Source organism: Protopterus annectens, chromosome 1.part1, assembly GCF_019279795.1.
Source record: "Protopterus annectens isolate FY-2018-M chromosome 1.part1, PAN1.0, whole genome shotgun sequence".
Classification (NCBI taxonomy): Eukaryota; Metazoa; Chordata; order Ceratodontiformes; family Protopteridae; genus Protopterus; species Protopterus annectens.
The window spans coordinates 120,064,261-120,082,952 of NC_056726.1; the positions used below are offsets into that span (position 1 = coordinate 120,064,261).

The following is an 18,692-nucleotide window of genomic DNA, read 5'->3' on the forward strand; positions in this document are numbered from 1 at the left end:
TTGTCCCCATAATGTTTGTGTTTTTTGGCAAACTGTGGATGATTTAAATCATTAAATAATGACAGACATTTGAGTTTCAGTCTTCATATCCTTCAGAAAATACATGCTAACACAAAAAACTGTTATTCTAGCAACTTTCAAAGTCTATAACAGCATTTCACAATGAGCTGATCGAAGGAAGGACACTGAGGAAACTCGGATCTATAATATATAACATTAAGTATCCTGTTTTTTGTTTATTTTGTTCTTTATTTCTTTGTTATTTATAGCACTTTGTGTACTGTGTATTTTTATAGCTAGTTTCACTGTGTGTGAGGTATTAACTGGAAATTGTCCACTTTTATTAAGCATCTGTTGGGTTGTTTGTTTGTGATAACTTGTTGCAGTTAAACTTTTTTCTACAGGCTCCTTTAGCTGTTTAAAACTTTCATTTAAAGGCTCACTGCTGCTTTTCAGCTGTGAGAAACATTTCTGCAGTTTGTTCTAAGTAGTGGGGATATTTGTAGCATCTCCATATTCAGGCTTGTATTTGGGCCTAGTGTTTGTGGAGGCTGTGTGTCTGAGCACATATTCAGGGACATCTTGGTTTAGCCAAAGCCATCAGGCATTTCAGTGAGAGAGAATTGTTTGAGGTCATTGGCTGACTGAGGTCACCTGCACTACAGCTTAGACTAAGCACCTCATTGGTTCTTTTGAGATTTCTTTCTTAAAAGCTGTCTCAGGTTTCAACTTTCTGTTACCTAAGAAGTTCAGTTGTGAGTGTTCTGCCATTTCACACTGAGCTGATCGAAGGAAGGACACTGAGGAAACTCAGAGCTATAATATATAACATTAAGTATCCTGTTTTTTGTTTATTTTGTTCTTTATTTCTTTGTTATTTATAGCACTTTGTGTACTGTGTATTTTTTTAGCTAGTTTCACAGTGTGTGAGGTATTAACTAGAAATTGTCCACTTTTATTAAGCATCTGTTGGGTTGTTTGTTTCTGATAACTTGTTGCAGTTAAACTCTTTTTCTACAGGCTCCTTTAGCTGTTTAAAACTTTCATTTAAAGGCTCACTGCTGCTTTTCAGCTGTGAGAAACATTTCTGCAGTTTGTTCTAAGTTGTGGGGATATTTGTAGCATTTCCATATTCAGGCTTGTATTTGGGCCTAGTGTTTGTGGAGGCTGTGTGTCTGAGCACATATTCAGGGACATCTTGGTTTAGCCAAAGCCATCAGGCATTTCAGTGAGAGAGAATTGTTTGAGGTCATTGGCTGACTGAGGTCATCTGGACTACAGCTTAGACTAAGCACCTCATTGGTTCTTTTGAGATTTCTTTCTTAAAAGCTGTCTCAGGTTTCAACTTTCTGTTACCTAAGAAGTTCAGTTGTGAGTGTTCTGCCATTTCACACTGAGCTGATCAAAGGAAGGACACTGAGGAAACTCAGAGCTATAATATATAACATTAAGTATCCTGTTTTTTGTTTATTTTGTTCTTTATTTCTTTGTTATTTATAGCACTTTGTGTACTGTGTATTTTTATAGCTAGTTTCACTGTGTGTGAGGTATTAACTGGAAATTGTCCACTTTTATTAAGCATCTGTTGGGTTGTTTGTTTCTGATAACTTGTTGCAGTTAAACTCTTTTTTCTACAGGCTCCTTTAGATGTTTAAAACTTTCATTTAAAGGCTCACTGCTGCTTTTCAGCTGTGAGAAACATTTCTGCAGTTTGTTTCCCACCCTCCCTCTCTGTTGGTATAGTGTTTTTATAGTTGGTGGCTTTGCAGCTGCCTGCCCCTAGTGTAAATTTGATCTGGTACCCTCCTCCCACTCTAGTGTCATTACCTCATTCTACCCAGTACAGGGAGAACATTTGAGAAGGCCAATCAGCTTAGTTTCTGCTACTCCTTTCTCTCTTTCCATTCTCTTTCCACTTAAAAAAAATGTATCTGCTTTTACTGTATTTGTGTTTCTTCCTACTTTATTTTGCTTTTGCATCATTTTAAAAGTACTCAATTGTATTTATTACTGCTTGGTGTAACTCATTCTAAGCCTTTTAGTTTAAGCACTTGGGCTTCAGACCAGTTGTTTTACATTAAGAAGGTTTGAGGTCTGCACTGTAGTGGCAGAACAGGTAGCTTACATCTTCTAAGTTGGGAACTGCTGATTGAGGGCTCAGTGTCTGTTATTCTAAAAGTGTATTAATTCTGGTTTAAGCACTTGGGCTTCAGGCCAGTTATTTTCCATTAAGAGGGTTCATGGTCTGCACTCTTGTGGGAGGAGAGGCTGGACTCTGCCCTTCTGAGCTGGGAATTTCTGGTTAAAGGCTTATAGTGCCTGCATATTTGAACTGCTTCTTACTGAAATTGGTACACCTTGTTTGCTGTAGCATAGACTAGATCCAGGCCTGCTGAATCTAGCTTTGTTTGTATAACTTGAGCACTAATCCAGGCATTCTTTAAAGTATTCAATTGTATTTATTACTGCTTTGTAATAACTTGATTAAAGTGTAGCTGTCATTCTAAGTCTTTTGGATTAAGCACTTGGGCTTCAGACCAGTTGTTTTACATTAGGAAGGTTTGTGGCCTGCACTGTGGTGGCAGGACAGGTAGCTTACATCCTTCTAAGTTGGAAACTGCTGATTGAGGGTCAGTGTCTGTTATTCTAAAAGTGTATTAGTTCTGGTTTAAGCACTTGGGCTTCAGGCCAATTATTTTACATTAAGAAGGTTCGTGGTCTGCACTCTTGTGGGAGGAGAGGCTGGACTCTGCCCTTCTGAGCTGGGAATTTCTGGTTAAACACTTATAGTGCCTGCATATTTGAACTCTTTCTTACTGAAATTGGTACACCTTGTTTGCTGTAGCATAGACTAGATCCAGGCCTGCTGAATCTAGCTTTGTTTGTATGCTTGTTGTTTGTTTGCTTGTTATTTCCCTGAAACGCTAATTCCACATAAAACGCGTCTTTTCAGTGCTTCTGTGGATCCCTAGTGATATCTGCATTGCTTACTGTACTTATTTCCTTGTTTCACTTGAAAGAAAGTTACTGTTTGTCATTTTTGCATTTATGTTACCTGTAACACATTGCATTTAAGTTACCTGGCACTTGCTCACTAAAGCAATTATATAAGTCAGCACAAAAAATTAAAAGCACTACACCCTCACAAACTTCCCTTGAGTACCTTGTTCCCCATTGGCCCTTTTTTCAATTATAAAGGAATTCCCAATACTATTCTAGCATGTCCAAAGGTCAGTTGTCAGTTTCCTCTCCAGTCCAGCTGGTGAATCTGGGAATCTTGAGGCAATGTTACAACTGCACATGTACACAGACAACCCTCTCCTCCTCCCAACAAATTCCAACACATGTGAGAGATGCAACCATATAGCCAAACTGGAGGCTAAGCTCTCTCAACTCAGTACTGGCGTAACCAGTCAGGAGGAGAAGGAAACCACACTCACTACAATTCCAGTCTCACATAGACCTACCACGACAGCAAACCAAACACATAAACACACAAAAACATACTCAGAGGCTCTAAATAAAAATCTGCCTAAGCAGCAGAGACCTCCAAAGCAGACACCCAAGCAACCGCTACCCCAAAACAAAACATGTGCAACACATAGCTCACAAAGCCAGTGTGCCGAACAGTCACAGCCCTTAAGGCTAAACAACACACCTGATACACTTGTAATAGATGACTTTATCGTCAGGCACACTGACGTCCCGCTCACCAGACTGAACAAGGAGAAGGTCACGGTGAGCTGCCTGTTGGGTGCTAGGATCCGCCACATAACACAAGCACTCAGGTCACTCCAAGGCAAGTACAAATATGACTCAGTCATTGTCCATGCTGGTGTGAATGACCTGAGATGTACCTCCCTGGACTACATGAAAAGAGACATAGAGGAGCTCTCTGAGTATGTAGCCCAGGCCGGTATGACCCTGACCTTGAGTAGCATCTTACCCTCACCATGAATGATGCCACAATATGAAGACAAGATGATCAATTTTAACAATTGGCTTAAGTATTGGTGTCATTCAAAGGGGATCTAATGCCTGTCAGCCTGGGATGACATGCTCGACAAGCCACGATGCTTCGCTAGGGATGGCTTGCACCTGTCACCCTTGGGCTTTCCGATATTGGCAAAGGCACTTGCTACCCCCATAGTGCCTTTTTTAGGCAAGGCTCAAAATACAAACCCACCTCCATAGGTATCACAAGGGATAAGAAACTAAGAGTAATGCTATTCAACGCCAGAAGTCTAAACCTCAAGATGCACGCACTCAAAACTCTCCTTAGCATGGAGAACATCGATATCTGTGCAGTAACAGAAACCTGGTTCAAGGCTCCTGAGAGCACCCCAGCACTACCAGGTTATACCTCATACCATGCTTTTCGGCCCCAAAACTTGGACTGAACCACAAAAGGAGGGAGTATCAATATTCGTCAAAGATACCCACACCTCCAGGTTGGTGGCACAGCACGAAGCATCAGAGACTATCCATGTGCAACTAACAGTGGGTAAAACTGCCTTCCAGTTTATAGCCTGCTACAGACCACCCTCCCAAACCCAGGAACCCCACTCAGCCTTCCTGAGAACACTGGAAAATATGAAGGTCTCTCCAAACACCATTATATTGGGCGACTTCAACTACCCAAACATGGACTGGGAGCATTACTCTAGCTCCAACACCCTAGCCCAAAGGTTCCTAGAATTTATAAACTCAAATGCTAGGGAACAACTTGTTACCACTCCCACAAGAGGGGAAAACATACTGGACCTGATCATCACCAACATGGGGACTCTATGCTCCAGACCAGAAGTGTATCCCTCACTGGTAAGATCAGACCATAAACTAATCTCACTGGATATTCACATCCTGACCCCACCCCCTGCCCAGAAAACCACAGTGAAAAACTTCTCTAAAGCAAATTTCACACTCCTCAAAACTGAGGTGGAATCCTTCAAAGCCCCCGGACCTGTAGAAAATACGGCCCAGACTGCAGAATCCTTTATAAACGCATTCTATGAACATTTTCAGGAATGCATGGATCATGCAATCCCAGACAAAACCAAGATCCAATCCTCCAAAGGCAGACGTCCTGTCTGGTGGACCCCAGCCATAAACAAATTATACAATAGAAGGAGGAAGCTACTACATGATAGAGCAAAATCCCAAAAAGGGAAGGCATCTCTGATCAGTATTAGCAAAAAACTACGGGCACTCATAAAATCGTGTAAGGCCAGTTTCGAGAGAAAAATTGCACAGGACACTAAGGATAATCACAAGGCTTTCTTTAGTTATGTTAGGAACCTGGGTGGGAATTCCCAGATATGCTCAGAATTAGTCCAAAATGACAAAAATAATACACCGAACCCACAGACATTGCCAACATCCTAGCTGACAGGTTCAGCGCAAACACCCCCCCCTCCCCACCAAAAGGGCAAATATCTATCCCAGCAGAGTGCTGCCACCCTGACATCTCAGATACTCAGGTAAGAGCCGCCCTCTCCAAAGCAAAAAACACAGCATCAGTGGGACCAGATGGTGTCCTGGGCTGCGTCCTACATGAACTCCAAGAAGAGCTAAACCCAAACATAAAACTACTGTTCATTCTCAGCCTTACTACAGGATATGTACCCAAAGAGTTGCATACAGCAAGCAGTGGTCCCTCTCCACAAAGGTGGTGCCTCAACGGATCCTGGAAACTATCACCCCATAAGCCTGACTAGCTTGGTCTGCAAAGCTATGGAAAGGATCATCATGGACCTCATAAATAAAGATATTGGGGACCTACAGACACTGGATCCTGCCCAGTTTGGCTTTGTTAAGGGCAGATCCTGCCTCTTAAACCTGGTCGATTTCTTTGAAACAGTCACCAAGGCCATTGACGAGGGGATGGTGGTCCACACAGCCTACCTGGACCTCGCAAAAGCCTTCGATACAGTACCCCACTCGGGCATTATAGATAAGCTCACCAGCTTAAATATAAACCCCTATGTCACTAGATGGGTTGCAAACTGGCTCAAGGACAGAACCCACATGGTTAGAATTGCTGGAGCCATGTCAGACTCCAAACCAGTTACAAGTGGCATCCCACAAGGCTCAGTCCTGGGACCTCTCTTGTTCGGTATATATTTCTCGGAGGTACAGGCCAACACGGAAGGACTGTGGCTGACCAAGTTCGCAGATGACTGCAAACTGGGCCATAATCGACTCTCCAGCTGACACAAGCATCCTCCAAAAGGGCCTCATAGAAACAGACAACTGGTGCCAGAGCCATGGCCTCAAGCTAAATGCCAAAAAGTGTATATTCATCCCCATTGGCAAAAACAAAGTGCCCACAAATTACCACATAGGTGGTAATCCATTAAGTACAGAAGAAGTAATTAGGGACCTGGGGACCCAAGTTGATAGCAATCTCTCATTTGACAACCACGTGGCCAAAGTGGTTAGAAAAACATTTTATATAGCCCACCTAATCATGAAGGGATTCACATCTAGATCAGGGGAGGTCATTGTGCCTCTTTACTCATCCTTCATCATGCCCATAATTGAGTACAATGCCCCTTTTGGGATGTACCTTACCAGACACCTGCAGCAACTGGAAAGACCCCAAAAGTACCTCACCACGAGGATCAAAGGGCTCAAACAGATGCCATATGCTGCCCAGTTAAAGAAACTCCAGCTCTACTCAGTGGCATACCGCCTGCTCAGAGGCGATCTGTGCCTGATGTATAAAGCCATGTCCAACCCAGAATTAATGAACATGCTGCACCTCAGAAAATCCAAATCCCATCGAGCTACGCGCTTGAGAGACTTGAACCTCAGCAATGAAATAAATAGGACATGCTGGAGTGACAGATTCATAACCCAGAGGCTCCCTTCACTCTGGAATAAAATCCCAGTCCAGGTTAGGCAGAGTCCCTCAATGACTCTCTTCAAGAGGAATCTTGATGAGTGGATGGGAGATCATAGGTTTACCCCGGGTATCACTTCTTTGCCACTGTTAGACAGAGGCACAGTATACTAACCTCGAAAAAGGGCATAGCAAAATTAATTTAAAATGGGTGGCAAAAGCCAAACACACTCCGGCTAGGCTTATAAATGCCCTAGGGCAGATAGCCTAGTATGAACCTATGAACCTATGAACCTATAACATTTAAAAACTGTCCCTATTTTTGGACCTTTGTCCCCCAATTATTTTTGGCTTTGTCCATATTTCTTACACTAATAGGTTAAGAGATGAGCAGTGCAGTTTGACTTTGAAAGGCTACACACTAAATAAAGTGATTATGGGGGGTGATATTTAATGGTAACAAGTAAAAATTAAAAATATATTTAGAAAAGCGCTACAGACAGAAAAAAAGAAAACGTCAGCTACTAAATCCTAAAGAAAAAGAAAAGGAAATAGATGCTGCATATGTAGCTTCCATTAATGTTAATACTATCATAAGTAACAACAGATGTTTGATTTCTTTCAATGACACAAAACAATTGCAGCTGAGATTATATGTTTATTAGACATTAGGTGTATGAATCATAAAAAATACACTTTGGAATATTGTGGGGAGATAAAATATCCTGGACTTTTGGATTTAAACAGTGTTCAGGAATAATAATGTTAAATGAAGAAAAAGATGTGAAAATATTAGATCATATAGTGAAAGCAGGATGAGTATCTGTCACAGATACTAGAAAAGGCATTACCTCCTATAGAATAATGATATATGCTTATACTGAAATTTCAAAAAGAGAAGACTTGTTTGAGAAATTAAAGACATTTGCAGTTGTAAATATGGATATCATTATCATCATCACCATAATAATTTGAATTTGAGTTACAGTCTTAGAGAAAAGTAAAACAACATCTGACATAAGAAAATTAAAAGACGTTCTGAAGGTAGGATAACTTATGATAAGAAAATAGAAAGATTATACATATATAAGAATGCATAAAACAGAAAATGATTAGCTGTTCTTTTCAGAGACACTAAAAGAGATAAAAGGTGGAAATTGCTTGCAATTTTATCTGCTCATGATAGTATTTGGGCAAAATTGGGACATAATGGGGAAAGTATCAGACAAGCAAAACAAAAAAAGTAAATAAATGGATTTAATAGATGAAAAGGCTTTAGAATCTTAAAGAGAAAACTTATGGGACAACCACACAACTGTATCTTCTAAATTTGGATGGCTTGGTACGATAAATATAGAAACTATAAGAAAGTTTATGAAGACTAAGTAAAAGACTTCTTAAGTTCATTAAACAGAAATATATCAATATGACTGACAGAACTGATACCATTTACTAATTACTGTTGTTTAAAGAAAAAGAAATATACAAAGAAAATAAAAAACAAATAAAAGACATTAAAAAACAAGTGGTATGCAGAGCTAAAGATGAATTTTCTCTGTTTCTAGGAAAAACAATAAAAATATTAACAGCAGACAAAAAATAGTTTACAAACAAAAAAATGTTGCACAGGAAGTTATAAGATACCTTAAAATATATAAAAGATAATTGTGTACATAAAATGTTTTATGGAATTTGACTTCAATAACTGAAATAGATAATGACATTTTATGCAAAAAATGATTAGATAATGTTAAATGTATTTGTAGATATAAAAGCACCACTGGGACCTGATGGTTTAGATGATAAATTCTATAAGAATATTAATATACAAGATTTTTTAGTTTGTTTTGAAGGACATACACAATTAATATGGGGAAAAAGGAGACAAAAGAATGTGAAAATTGGGAGACCTACTACTTTAGCACACATGAATTAAAAATATTTTATTAAAATTATACAAAAATGTTAGAAAATCATTATCTAAGATCTCAGAGGAAGGCATTTTTGGAATAATGGGAAAATATTCAAGAATGATTAATAATTAAAGACGTAAGGTAGTATTCATAATCCGAAGGTTTACATATTTGTAGTGGTTATTCATGTAGAGTGCTGCTTCATGAGGAGTGTTCCTACACCTATATGATAATTCAGTTATCACAAGTTATAAACATGGAATAAGTAAATGTAAAAGCTGTTCTTAAAAAAAGCTTTTATTTTTGTCATATGCATAAAATTGTTGAAGTTAATCCTTAGTTATGTTTGAAGTACTATATGAAAACATAAGTGCTCATATAATTTCTGAAGTTTGGGGGTATTATGAACAAAAATTGTTAACCATAAGCACACATGAGGATTTATGGCAAGCAGCATGCAGTGCAGCTATTTTTTTATTAACTTTTAAAACATATAAATGGTTTTATATAGATGATTTTCACAGCTGAAGTGACATCCCAACCTCATGTGCAAACATGGGAAAATGAGTTTTGAATGGATGGATGGATGGATGGATGCATGGATGGATGGATGGATAGAAAGTGGATCCTTATATGGGCATTCTGTTGGTTTCTTGGAAAAGAGTGAAAATGGGGAGACATAAAGTGGGAAACACAAAAGGAACACATCAGCAGGGTTGTACTGGCTTAGGATGGAGAGGAAAGGTACTATATTTTTTGTGGGGGATAGACACCCCTATTTTTCAAAAAATGTTTATGTGAGAGAGTAATTTGGGTAGGAAGTGGGTAAGAGGGTGTAGGAAAGAGGATTAAGTAAGGATGGAGGTGAAGAAGAGTTGGGTTCAGGATGACAACTGGTACATAGGACCTCGAAATTTTCCAGTAACTAATGGTATTGCTGTAGAAGACCTCAGTGTTGAAAGAGTGGAAATGTGGTGGCACAGTGGTCATTGCTGACCATGTTGTATGTCTTGAAACAGCTAAAGAGCATATTGGACTGGCAGAAATGTCTCTCCATTTCCTTCTCTACCACATCCTCAACCAAGTACTCAAGCCCACAGTCTGTGAGGCTTACTAGGCTAATGCATGCCAGGTTGCCCACTGGAATGGTGCCACTGCACAGACCCTGTTAGGGCATCTCTGGACCAGCAAAGATTGACTTTTCCCTGATCTGAAAGGAACATGGTTGGGCTGCTCCTAAAGATTCTGGGCATGTAGAAAAATGAACAGGAATTCGAAAGAAAGGCAAAGTAATTAAAATAAGGAAAAAATATATAGGGAGGAAAACAAGAAATGAAGACAATAAATTGGCTCATAATGTAATACATAATTGCAATTTTTAAACAGTGATTTCTTATTTTTATGAAATATTTATTCATAAAAGTCTGTGAAATAGTACTGAAATAGTACTGGAAACATGGTAATAGTCAGTATATATTAAGTGGAAGTGATTTTTACATTACAGTCTACTGATACTAATGAGATATAATGGTGTCACATAAGAAATGATAATACAGTTGACATTTCTGGCTGATATTGATTGTACTGCAGTTGTGTACTAAAAAAACTCTTTACTTATTTTATTATCACTGTGTATGAATTACTTCTATTTTTCTGTTTATGAAATAAGTAAAAATGCTTCATTTATTATTTAACAGTTTTTGAATGAATTTTTTTTATATACTCATGATAACCTTCTGTCAGCCTCTTCATCTTTCCTCCTGAGCTCTGTAGTAGGAAATCTCATCTTCTGATGCATAAGAGAACACATACAGGATGGCTTTTTAATTATCTTACTGTATGTTCAAATATTTCTTACAAGATTATGTTTACTAATCAGTAAGGGACTGAAGTTATTCTTGCACATGCTTAATATCTGTGCATATTTCTGTAGATACTTCTACTGAGTGTTGCTATATCCTTTCATTTATTAAGCAGGCAGGCAGCAAACCACAGATTTTCATAAATACATGGTACTTAATCCATATGTGCTAATAGTTTACTCTTCATCACAAGCTGAACTAAAAGGGCTGCATGACTTTCTTCTAATTGTTACAATTTTTATGACTGTGTACAGCTTGTCTCTTTGGGAAATAGGTACTTTTTGCAACCTTTGCATACATTTCCATTGTAGTTTCTACTTTTCACTATGCCTTGCATACTTTACTTGTAGTTTTAAGCAATTTTATATAAATTTTCTTTAAACAAAACACTTTTTCCTTCCTCTGAGAGACAAGCTGTATACACACATAGAAGTATAACAATTGTAAGGATGTTACGACATTCTTCCAGTTCAACTTGCAGTAAACAAAACACATTTACTGTTACAGATGGATGCACTAAAAATATTTCATGGCAATGCATGCTTTGATAAATTTACTACTTAATAAATGAAAGCATATACTGGAATTAAGTGAAAATGCATGCAGAAATAAGCAAACAATGCATTTCTCAGTATCCTCTGTGTTAATCATTCACTTGCTACTTTAACCCAACCCCCCACCTCTTCTCTGCCTAAGGTGTGGTGGTAAACTGAGTTCAGCAATCTTGTAAGTACAGTTAATATTTTGAAAAAAGGGAATATCTTCCACAATTATATTAATAAATAGTCTGTGGTCTACACAAACCATTTTTTTCAAAAACTTTACTGTAGTACAACTAATTACTAAGCTACTGTAATGCCTACAGTATATGAAATTATGTGGCGATTCACAAATATGTTCTTTTCTGCTTGTGTATAAAACAGATTAAAAATTGTACATATTTTTACTTATGCATTTGTATGCATGCACAAAACCATGTCTGCACATAAACATGCCGTATTTGTATATAGATGCATTTCTGTCTACAAATATGCTTAAGCTTTCTCATGTCTTTTGTATTGCATAAAGATACATATTTGCACTTACACATACATTTCTTCTTGCATTTACCTGCATTTATGCAATATTTATACAGCATGGATTTTAAACATAATTTTGATAACATTTTTAAAACACGTAAAAATATTTACTGTAGTAATCTGTCGTCGTCGTCCCCCCAAACTCCTGGTCTACCCACTCAGCCAGCTGGTCAGGCCTATGCCTCAGTAGGTCATAATACATTTGGTGGCACTGGTGCCCTGAGTGTGCCATGTACTGATGTTTCAATTTTCTCCAGGTACCATGATTTTCTTTTTGTCAGACCAGCTTGGAGCTTAGCCATGTGCCTTCACAGGTGCTGCCATTTTTCAGTGTCAGTACCAAAATGAAGAATGTTAGTGCAGGGTCGTGGCTGACAGGTTTGTAACCATATCCTCTAGGGTGTGACATCACCATAACCAAACCCTGCTGCTTTACTGTGGGATTTGTGACTGTCACTCATGACCAGAAAATCAGGGTAGTATAAATACAGAAAAATGGTAGGGGAATGATACATCTCTGTTAGCAATGACATAAGATGGCAGTACAATGCTAAGTGCTTGCAGTACTGTTATGCATTAGTAGGTGATGTTGTACAAGTTAATATAACACACTTTTAACTGTGTGAAGTGTATGTATACATGTATTGGTGTTGTGTCACTATAAATGCGGTTGTACTCATCATTAATTTATTTCTGATGAAAGCAGGCATGCATTCATTTCTTTCTGAAATGTAAAAATAGTATTTAACAAAGCACTGGCAATCAAAAGTGAAATATAGAGCAGTTCAAGTAAATGTTTTACTAGTCTTACCAAACAGTTGTAATGAGTGTAAAGTTTGTGGTTGCAGTGTGATAAATATTAATTTTGTACTGTTCTGAAAAGTATTGTAGCATTTTATTTGTATTATTTAAAATTTCTGCTGAAGTTCAAAATATTGCAAAGATGCCATGTCAACAATTAAACTATCTCTAATAGTAAGATGTGAAATTGCTTTGTTTTAATTAAGGTATTGGTGCTGCAAAACTTCAGGAATATCTACAGCAGAATGAAGCAGAAGCAGAAGATAAGGAACAGGAAGAACTGCTTAATGATGGTATTTCATTTATCTTGTTAATAAATTGAAACTGCTCAGCTGTATACCAGAACATCAAGAGCCAGTAGTAGTTAGACTGGTTCTGATATATGCTAAACCACAACACAGAAGGTGACTCGGAGTTCTGTGTTGGCATGGCCTTCCAGCTGTCCCTTCACCGAGTCTATTAACGAGTGTTTCTTTTACATGGTCAGAACTGATATTTACAAAAAAATTGTACTTTAGCAATAAGAGTTTCATATCTCTAATACACTTAAGAATCAAGCCAGGCCTAGTAGCAGTATGTGTGTAATATTTCCAGTGCACCTAATAAAGCATCAGGTTTAGTGACTGAAGGACTGACTACTACTACTCATACAATAATGCCTGACAGGGTAGATGTTATTGGGGAAATAATGGGCTGACGGGGATCTTCACCCTGGAAGGTCTGCTATGTAGCCAATAACACACATTACAGGGGGCATTATTGTACTTAGAAAATGGGCTGTTAAATTAGTTTGCCTTTATTTTATTATTAGTAAATTCGTTTTTTATGCATTTTTAATGTAAAATGGTTTCTCCACCTAATGTTTTATAGTCGCTGTAGGATATATAATTACAATTGGAGGTGAATGAGGAACTTAAATGGCCATCCCTCTGCACAAAGTTGGGCCATCAATGGACTCTGGAAACTACATACCCATAAGTTTGACTAGTCCCATATGCAAAGACATGTAAAAATTATCATGGAAATGATTAATGAGAGCACAGAAAATCTTCAAACACTGGCTCCAACCCAGTTTGGTCTGGTTAATGGTAGATCATGACTACGCAACCTGGTGAACTTTTTTTACAAGGTCACCAAGGAAATGGATGAGAGCAAAATGGTGGATACTGCCTACCTTGACCTGGCTAAGGAATTTGATACCATACCACACTCAGCCATTGTAAATAAACTCACAGATATAGGCGTAAACTTGTGTGTTACATCCTGGATAGCCAGCTGGCTCTCGGATAGGACCCAGGAAGTTAGGATAAAGGATACTACCTCCACAAAACGACCAGCACCTAGTGGAGTCCATCAGAGCTCTGGTGGGGTCCTCTCCTTTTTGGCATCTACTTCTTAGAGTTCAAGGCCAATGAGAAGAGCCCCTGCCTGACCAAGTTTGCAGATTAGGAGCAGCCTAGAATCCCCCCTCAATACACTAACATCATACAGGAAAGACTAACACATGCAAATGACTGGTGCCAAAGCCATAGCTTAAACCTCAATGCCAAGAAATGTATAATAGTATGCATTGGAAAGTCAGCCACCACTGGAAATTGCCTCATTGATAATACACACCTTAAGAGTAAAACCAGTAGTCAGAGATTTGGGTACATATGTATATAGTAACCTGCATTGTGACTAACAGGTTTCTCAGGTACTAAGGAAATCATTCTATGTTGTTCAACTTTTAAGCAAGGACATGGCATCTGGGTCCAAGGAAGTTATTGTTTCATTGTATTTGGCCCTCATCCTGGTATTTTAAAGACCAGATGGCTTAGTGGTTAAGGCCTTCACCTCCCATGCACAAGGTATGAGGTTTGATCCTGACCTCTGACCAATGCCTCCAAGCATTGCCTGTTTGGAGTTTGCAGGTTCTCCCTGTGTCTCCATGGGGTTTCTCGCATGTCTGAAAAACATGCTGAGTGTTTCCATCTCAAACTCACCAATGAATGGAGCGGTGGGCAGTAGCAGAGGCTCTACATCATGCCCTATAGGGGGAAGAGTTGTACAGACCAACTGCTTTGGGCATCTACTGTGGTGCGCAGTATCCTCAAGACAGGATTACACAGATCACAGACTGCATGCCATAGCAGGGCTAGCCACTTGACGGTTGTAAAATATGGCTCTAAGTAAGTCGGTCATGTTGACTAATGCCGCCAAAAATGGGCATGTGTAGTTACTGGTGATAAGTAGGTTGAGGACCCGGCTTACTCTGTCCCATGCCAGGGACCCTTGCTAATGGTGGGAGGGGTATATGTGCCCCTATTGGCCAGTGTGTGCCTGCCATAAAGCCCAGCAGCCCTGGGTCAATAAGCTACTGGCTGAATGGTGTCTAGTTGTCCAGTCTGGGTTACCTGAGATAGCTCTGTTGAGCGAAAGCTGGACATAAAACCTGCCAAACATGAACTAAGAATTGCCACGCTTAATGTAGTTTCAGTGACAGGACGTAGCTTGGAAGTGGATGACATGATGATATGGAGGAGGCTAGAGATGAGATGGAAGGGCAGTGCAGCAAAGCCACTTGGCTTGGGATCCAGAGTGTACTACTCAGGTGAAGGGCAGGCTAGAAATGGTGCAGGAATTGTGGTGAGAAAGAGGCTTCAGAAGGCGGTAAGGGAGATCATCAGAATTAATGACAGACTCATGGCAGTCAGACTCCAGTGTAATGATAGGGCAGTATTCATAATTTCAGCCTATGCCCCACAGCAGGGTTGTGATAATGAGGAAAAGAGTTAATTCAGATAGCAGTTGCAGGACCTACTAGATAAAGCAGGACAACATGAATTGGTGTTGATAATGGGTGATGTGAATGCACATATCACGACAGACAGAACAAGATATGAGGACTGCCTGGGTCCACATGGGTGGAGCAACAGGAATAAAGAAGGAGAAGCCATTCTAGACTTCTGTCTGGAAAATGGCTTGATAGTAGCCAACACATGGTTCAGAAAGAGGGACAGTCACAAGATCACATACAAGACTAGACAACGTGCAACTCAGGTAGGCTTCCTCTTATTAAGGAAAAGGCACCGGGGTAGAATCCATGATTGCAAAGTCATCCCCAGTGAAACATTCGGCCCACAGCATAAACCACTAGTTGCCACAATCAGCTGCAAGCAGTGGTCAGAGAAGGCTCTAAGGTCAACAGAGACCAGGCTGAAGACCTGGAAGTTGACTGGAGAGAAAGTACAGCAGTTCAAGGAGCACCCCAAAAAGTGGAGGAAATAGGTGGAGCTGAAGAAGAATGGCAGCGCCTAAAAACAGCATGTGTTAGGACTACAGAAAAGATATGTGGCCGAGCCAGGTATGGAAATAAGGTACATAAGGAAAGCTGGTGGTGGAATGCAGAAGTCCAGGAAGTCATTAAAAAGAAAGAAGGAGTGCAGGAAAAAGTGGGAGACAAAGACTGACCAGGCTGGGAAGGACTACTAGTTGGCTAACAAAGAAGCTAAGAAAGAAGTTGCAATAGTAAAGAATAGGGCATCGGAGGCACTGTTCCGACTTCTGGAAAGTGACTCAGTAAGGGCCACAAAGAATCTATATCAGGTTGCAAGACAAAGACAGAAAGATAAAGAAGATATTCAGACACCCTTCATAAGGGATGCCAACAACAACCTGCTCACCAGTCCAGAGGACATCAAAGGCAGATGGAAGCTATACTGCCTCAGAAACAGCCTACAATGAGAGAAGAAGAGGAGCCCACCCTAGAAGAAGTAAGAACAGCACTAAGGAAGATGAAGTCAGGGAAAGCAGCAGGCTCAGATGCGGTCACAGCAGATATGATAAAGATGTTGGGTGAGACAGGGGAGAAATGGCTCCTGAGGGTAATAATAGCAGTGTGGAGAGAAAGGCATATCCCAGATGGCTTGAGAATAAGCATACTCATGCCATGTAAAAGAACAAAGAGTACATCCACATCTGTGGGCAGTACAGAGGCATCAAACTCCTATCACATTGCATGAAAGTTCTGGAGATGTTGATTGATAAACGGATATGCAGAGTAGTAGAATGTAAGATGGGAGATGAGCAGTTTGGATTCAGATCAGGATCCAGCACAATTGAGTCGATGTTTACATTGAGACAGATATTTGATAAGAAGCTAGAGATGAGGAGAGAGTCCAACTGGGCATTCCTAGACTTGGAGAAAGCATATGACAAGGTCCCAAGAAAGCTGATCTCGGCAGTACTGTGGTGGTTTGAAGTCCCAGAAACATTGGTAGAATTAGTGCAGACTATGTACAAGGACCCAATGACTCAAGTATGAACAGTGTTCAGCCTCCCACAGGGCTTCCAAGTGAGAGTGGGTGTACATCAGGGTTTAGTTTTGAGCCCACTGCTGTTCATACTGGTGATGGACTACATTAGCAAACAGGTTGGAGGGGACGGATCAACAAAACTGCTGTATGCAGACGATGTGGCAGTACAGGCAGACTCTGAGCTAGAACTTCAGCAAAGAATAGGAGAATGGAATGCAAATCTGAAGGCACATGGGATGAAACTAAGCACAGATAAGACAATGATAATGGCAGCAGATTGGGGAAATCAGAAGAAGCTGAGAATAGAGATAGATGGGAAGATAGTGGAACATGTAAACAGCTTCAAGTATCTGGGAGGGGTAGTTGAGGAGAAGGGTAATCTTAATGAAGAGGTCAAAGCTAGAATCAGAGGGGCTGCAGCTATCTGACATAGAGTATCCAGTGTAGTCTATGACAGAAGAATGCCAAAGAAGCTGAAATTAAGGTGTACAAGACAGTGGTGCAACCAGTACTACTGTATGTATATCCACAAAATTAATAGCATTAGAATTACTTGGCATTAAACTTTGCTTGTAACATAAACAGGACATGTTGGAGGGACAGGTATGTGTATTGGAGAATTCTCCTTCTCTAGAGTAGGCTTCCAATCCATGTGAAGCAAAGCTCTTCCCTAACCTTGGACCAGTTAATGGGGAATTGGAAATACACTCATAATATTACAGGACACAAGTATTGACCTCTTGAGACAAACCTTTTGGGCACAAAGAGCCAAAATTAATGATGAACTTGGATTCCAGCTGAGATAGTTTATTCAAAAAAAATTGTTTCCCCAGTGCAATTCGGTCTGACCAAAACACTAAAAAATAAACTACTATCAGATCCTCTGTGGCAGTCGTGGAAGTGACTTGCCACTGGATTTTCCAGTTTACCATTTTGAATGTCCCCAAGATGTTGCATTATGCATACCTTGGCCATCTTCTTGGTTTGGCTTATGTACCATCTGATAGGTATGCATCCACATCCAATAATATAAACCACCTCACATGACCTGCAATATAAATTGCCCATAGCCTTGTACCTTTGATTATTAATGATAGTCCCCTGTAAATTTCCTGACCTTATGACATATTTTACATTTACCACATGGAAAAAAACCCAAAAGGCCCCCCACTTTCACCTTTTTCATGTTTAAAACCTCCTTCAAATTCAAAAATCTACTATAAGAAAAAGTTATCCTATCTGCAAATATATTTGAAAGAGCTGGGTCCCCACGTACCAAAGGCCAGAATCTCTCCAAAATATTCCTAAATGTATCTGAAAATGGGGAAAATTTAGTTACAAAAAATAACCTATTGTCCCCTGCCATGTCAGCTGTACCTTTCAATGCAGTAACCAGACTTCCCTTGGAAATACACTCCAGGTGCAGTACCTGTCTCTAATGTAAATCTTGCCCTAGCTTACATATACCTCTTAAAATACCTTTTAAGGCACATAAACTTGCAGGATATATTTGGGGTTCTTGGCTAGGCTTATAAAGGCCCCAGAGGTGGCTAGCCTAGTATACACTATGAACCTATGAAATCTAGTTCTTATTTTTTCATCTAGAATAACACCAAATTTAGTTGGATATTGCTTCAGTTTAGCTGTATACTGCAACACTGTTTCATTGGCTTTCTTGTTGCAGTGTTTAAAACAAAATCCTCTTGCTCTTAGCAATGCTTTAGGTTCTGAATGTCACTTAAACATTTTTCAGTTTGTTTGTAGCTTTCGCATTTTTGTATCATCATCTGCTTCGAGTTCCAAAGCAGCCTCTATGCATAGAAGTACCCAGAATAGAAAGTAATGTTACCACTTGCTCATCTTCAGGAATGTTATTTGCCATGAAAAAGGTGCTC

At 39.6% G+C, this 18,692-nt stretch overlaps 1 protein-coding gene across 1 annotated transcript in view; it reads left to right on the top strand.

Annotated features, from left to right (window-relative positions):
- LOC122814238 (dynein axonemal heavy chain 5-like) overlaps positions 1 to 18,692 on the top strand; it is a 3,525,594-nt gene that overhangs the window by 2,442,307 nt on the left and 1,064,595 nt on the right. The window contains exon 80 of the mRNA XM_044086840.1: positions 12,706 to 12,792. Within this exon, the coding sequence (XP_043942775.1) occupies positions 12,706 to 12,792 (87 nt within the window). The remainder of the gene's footprint in view (positions 1 to 12,705; positions 12,793 to 18,692) is intronic.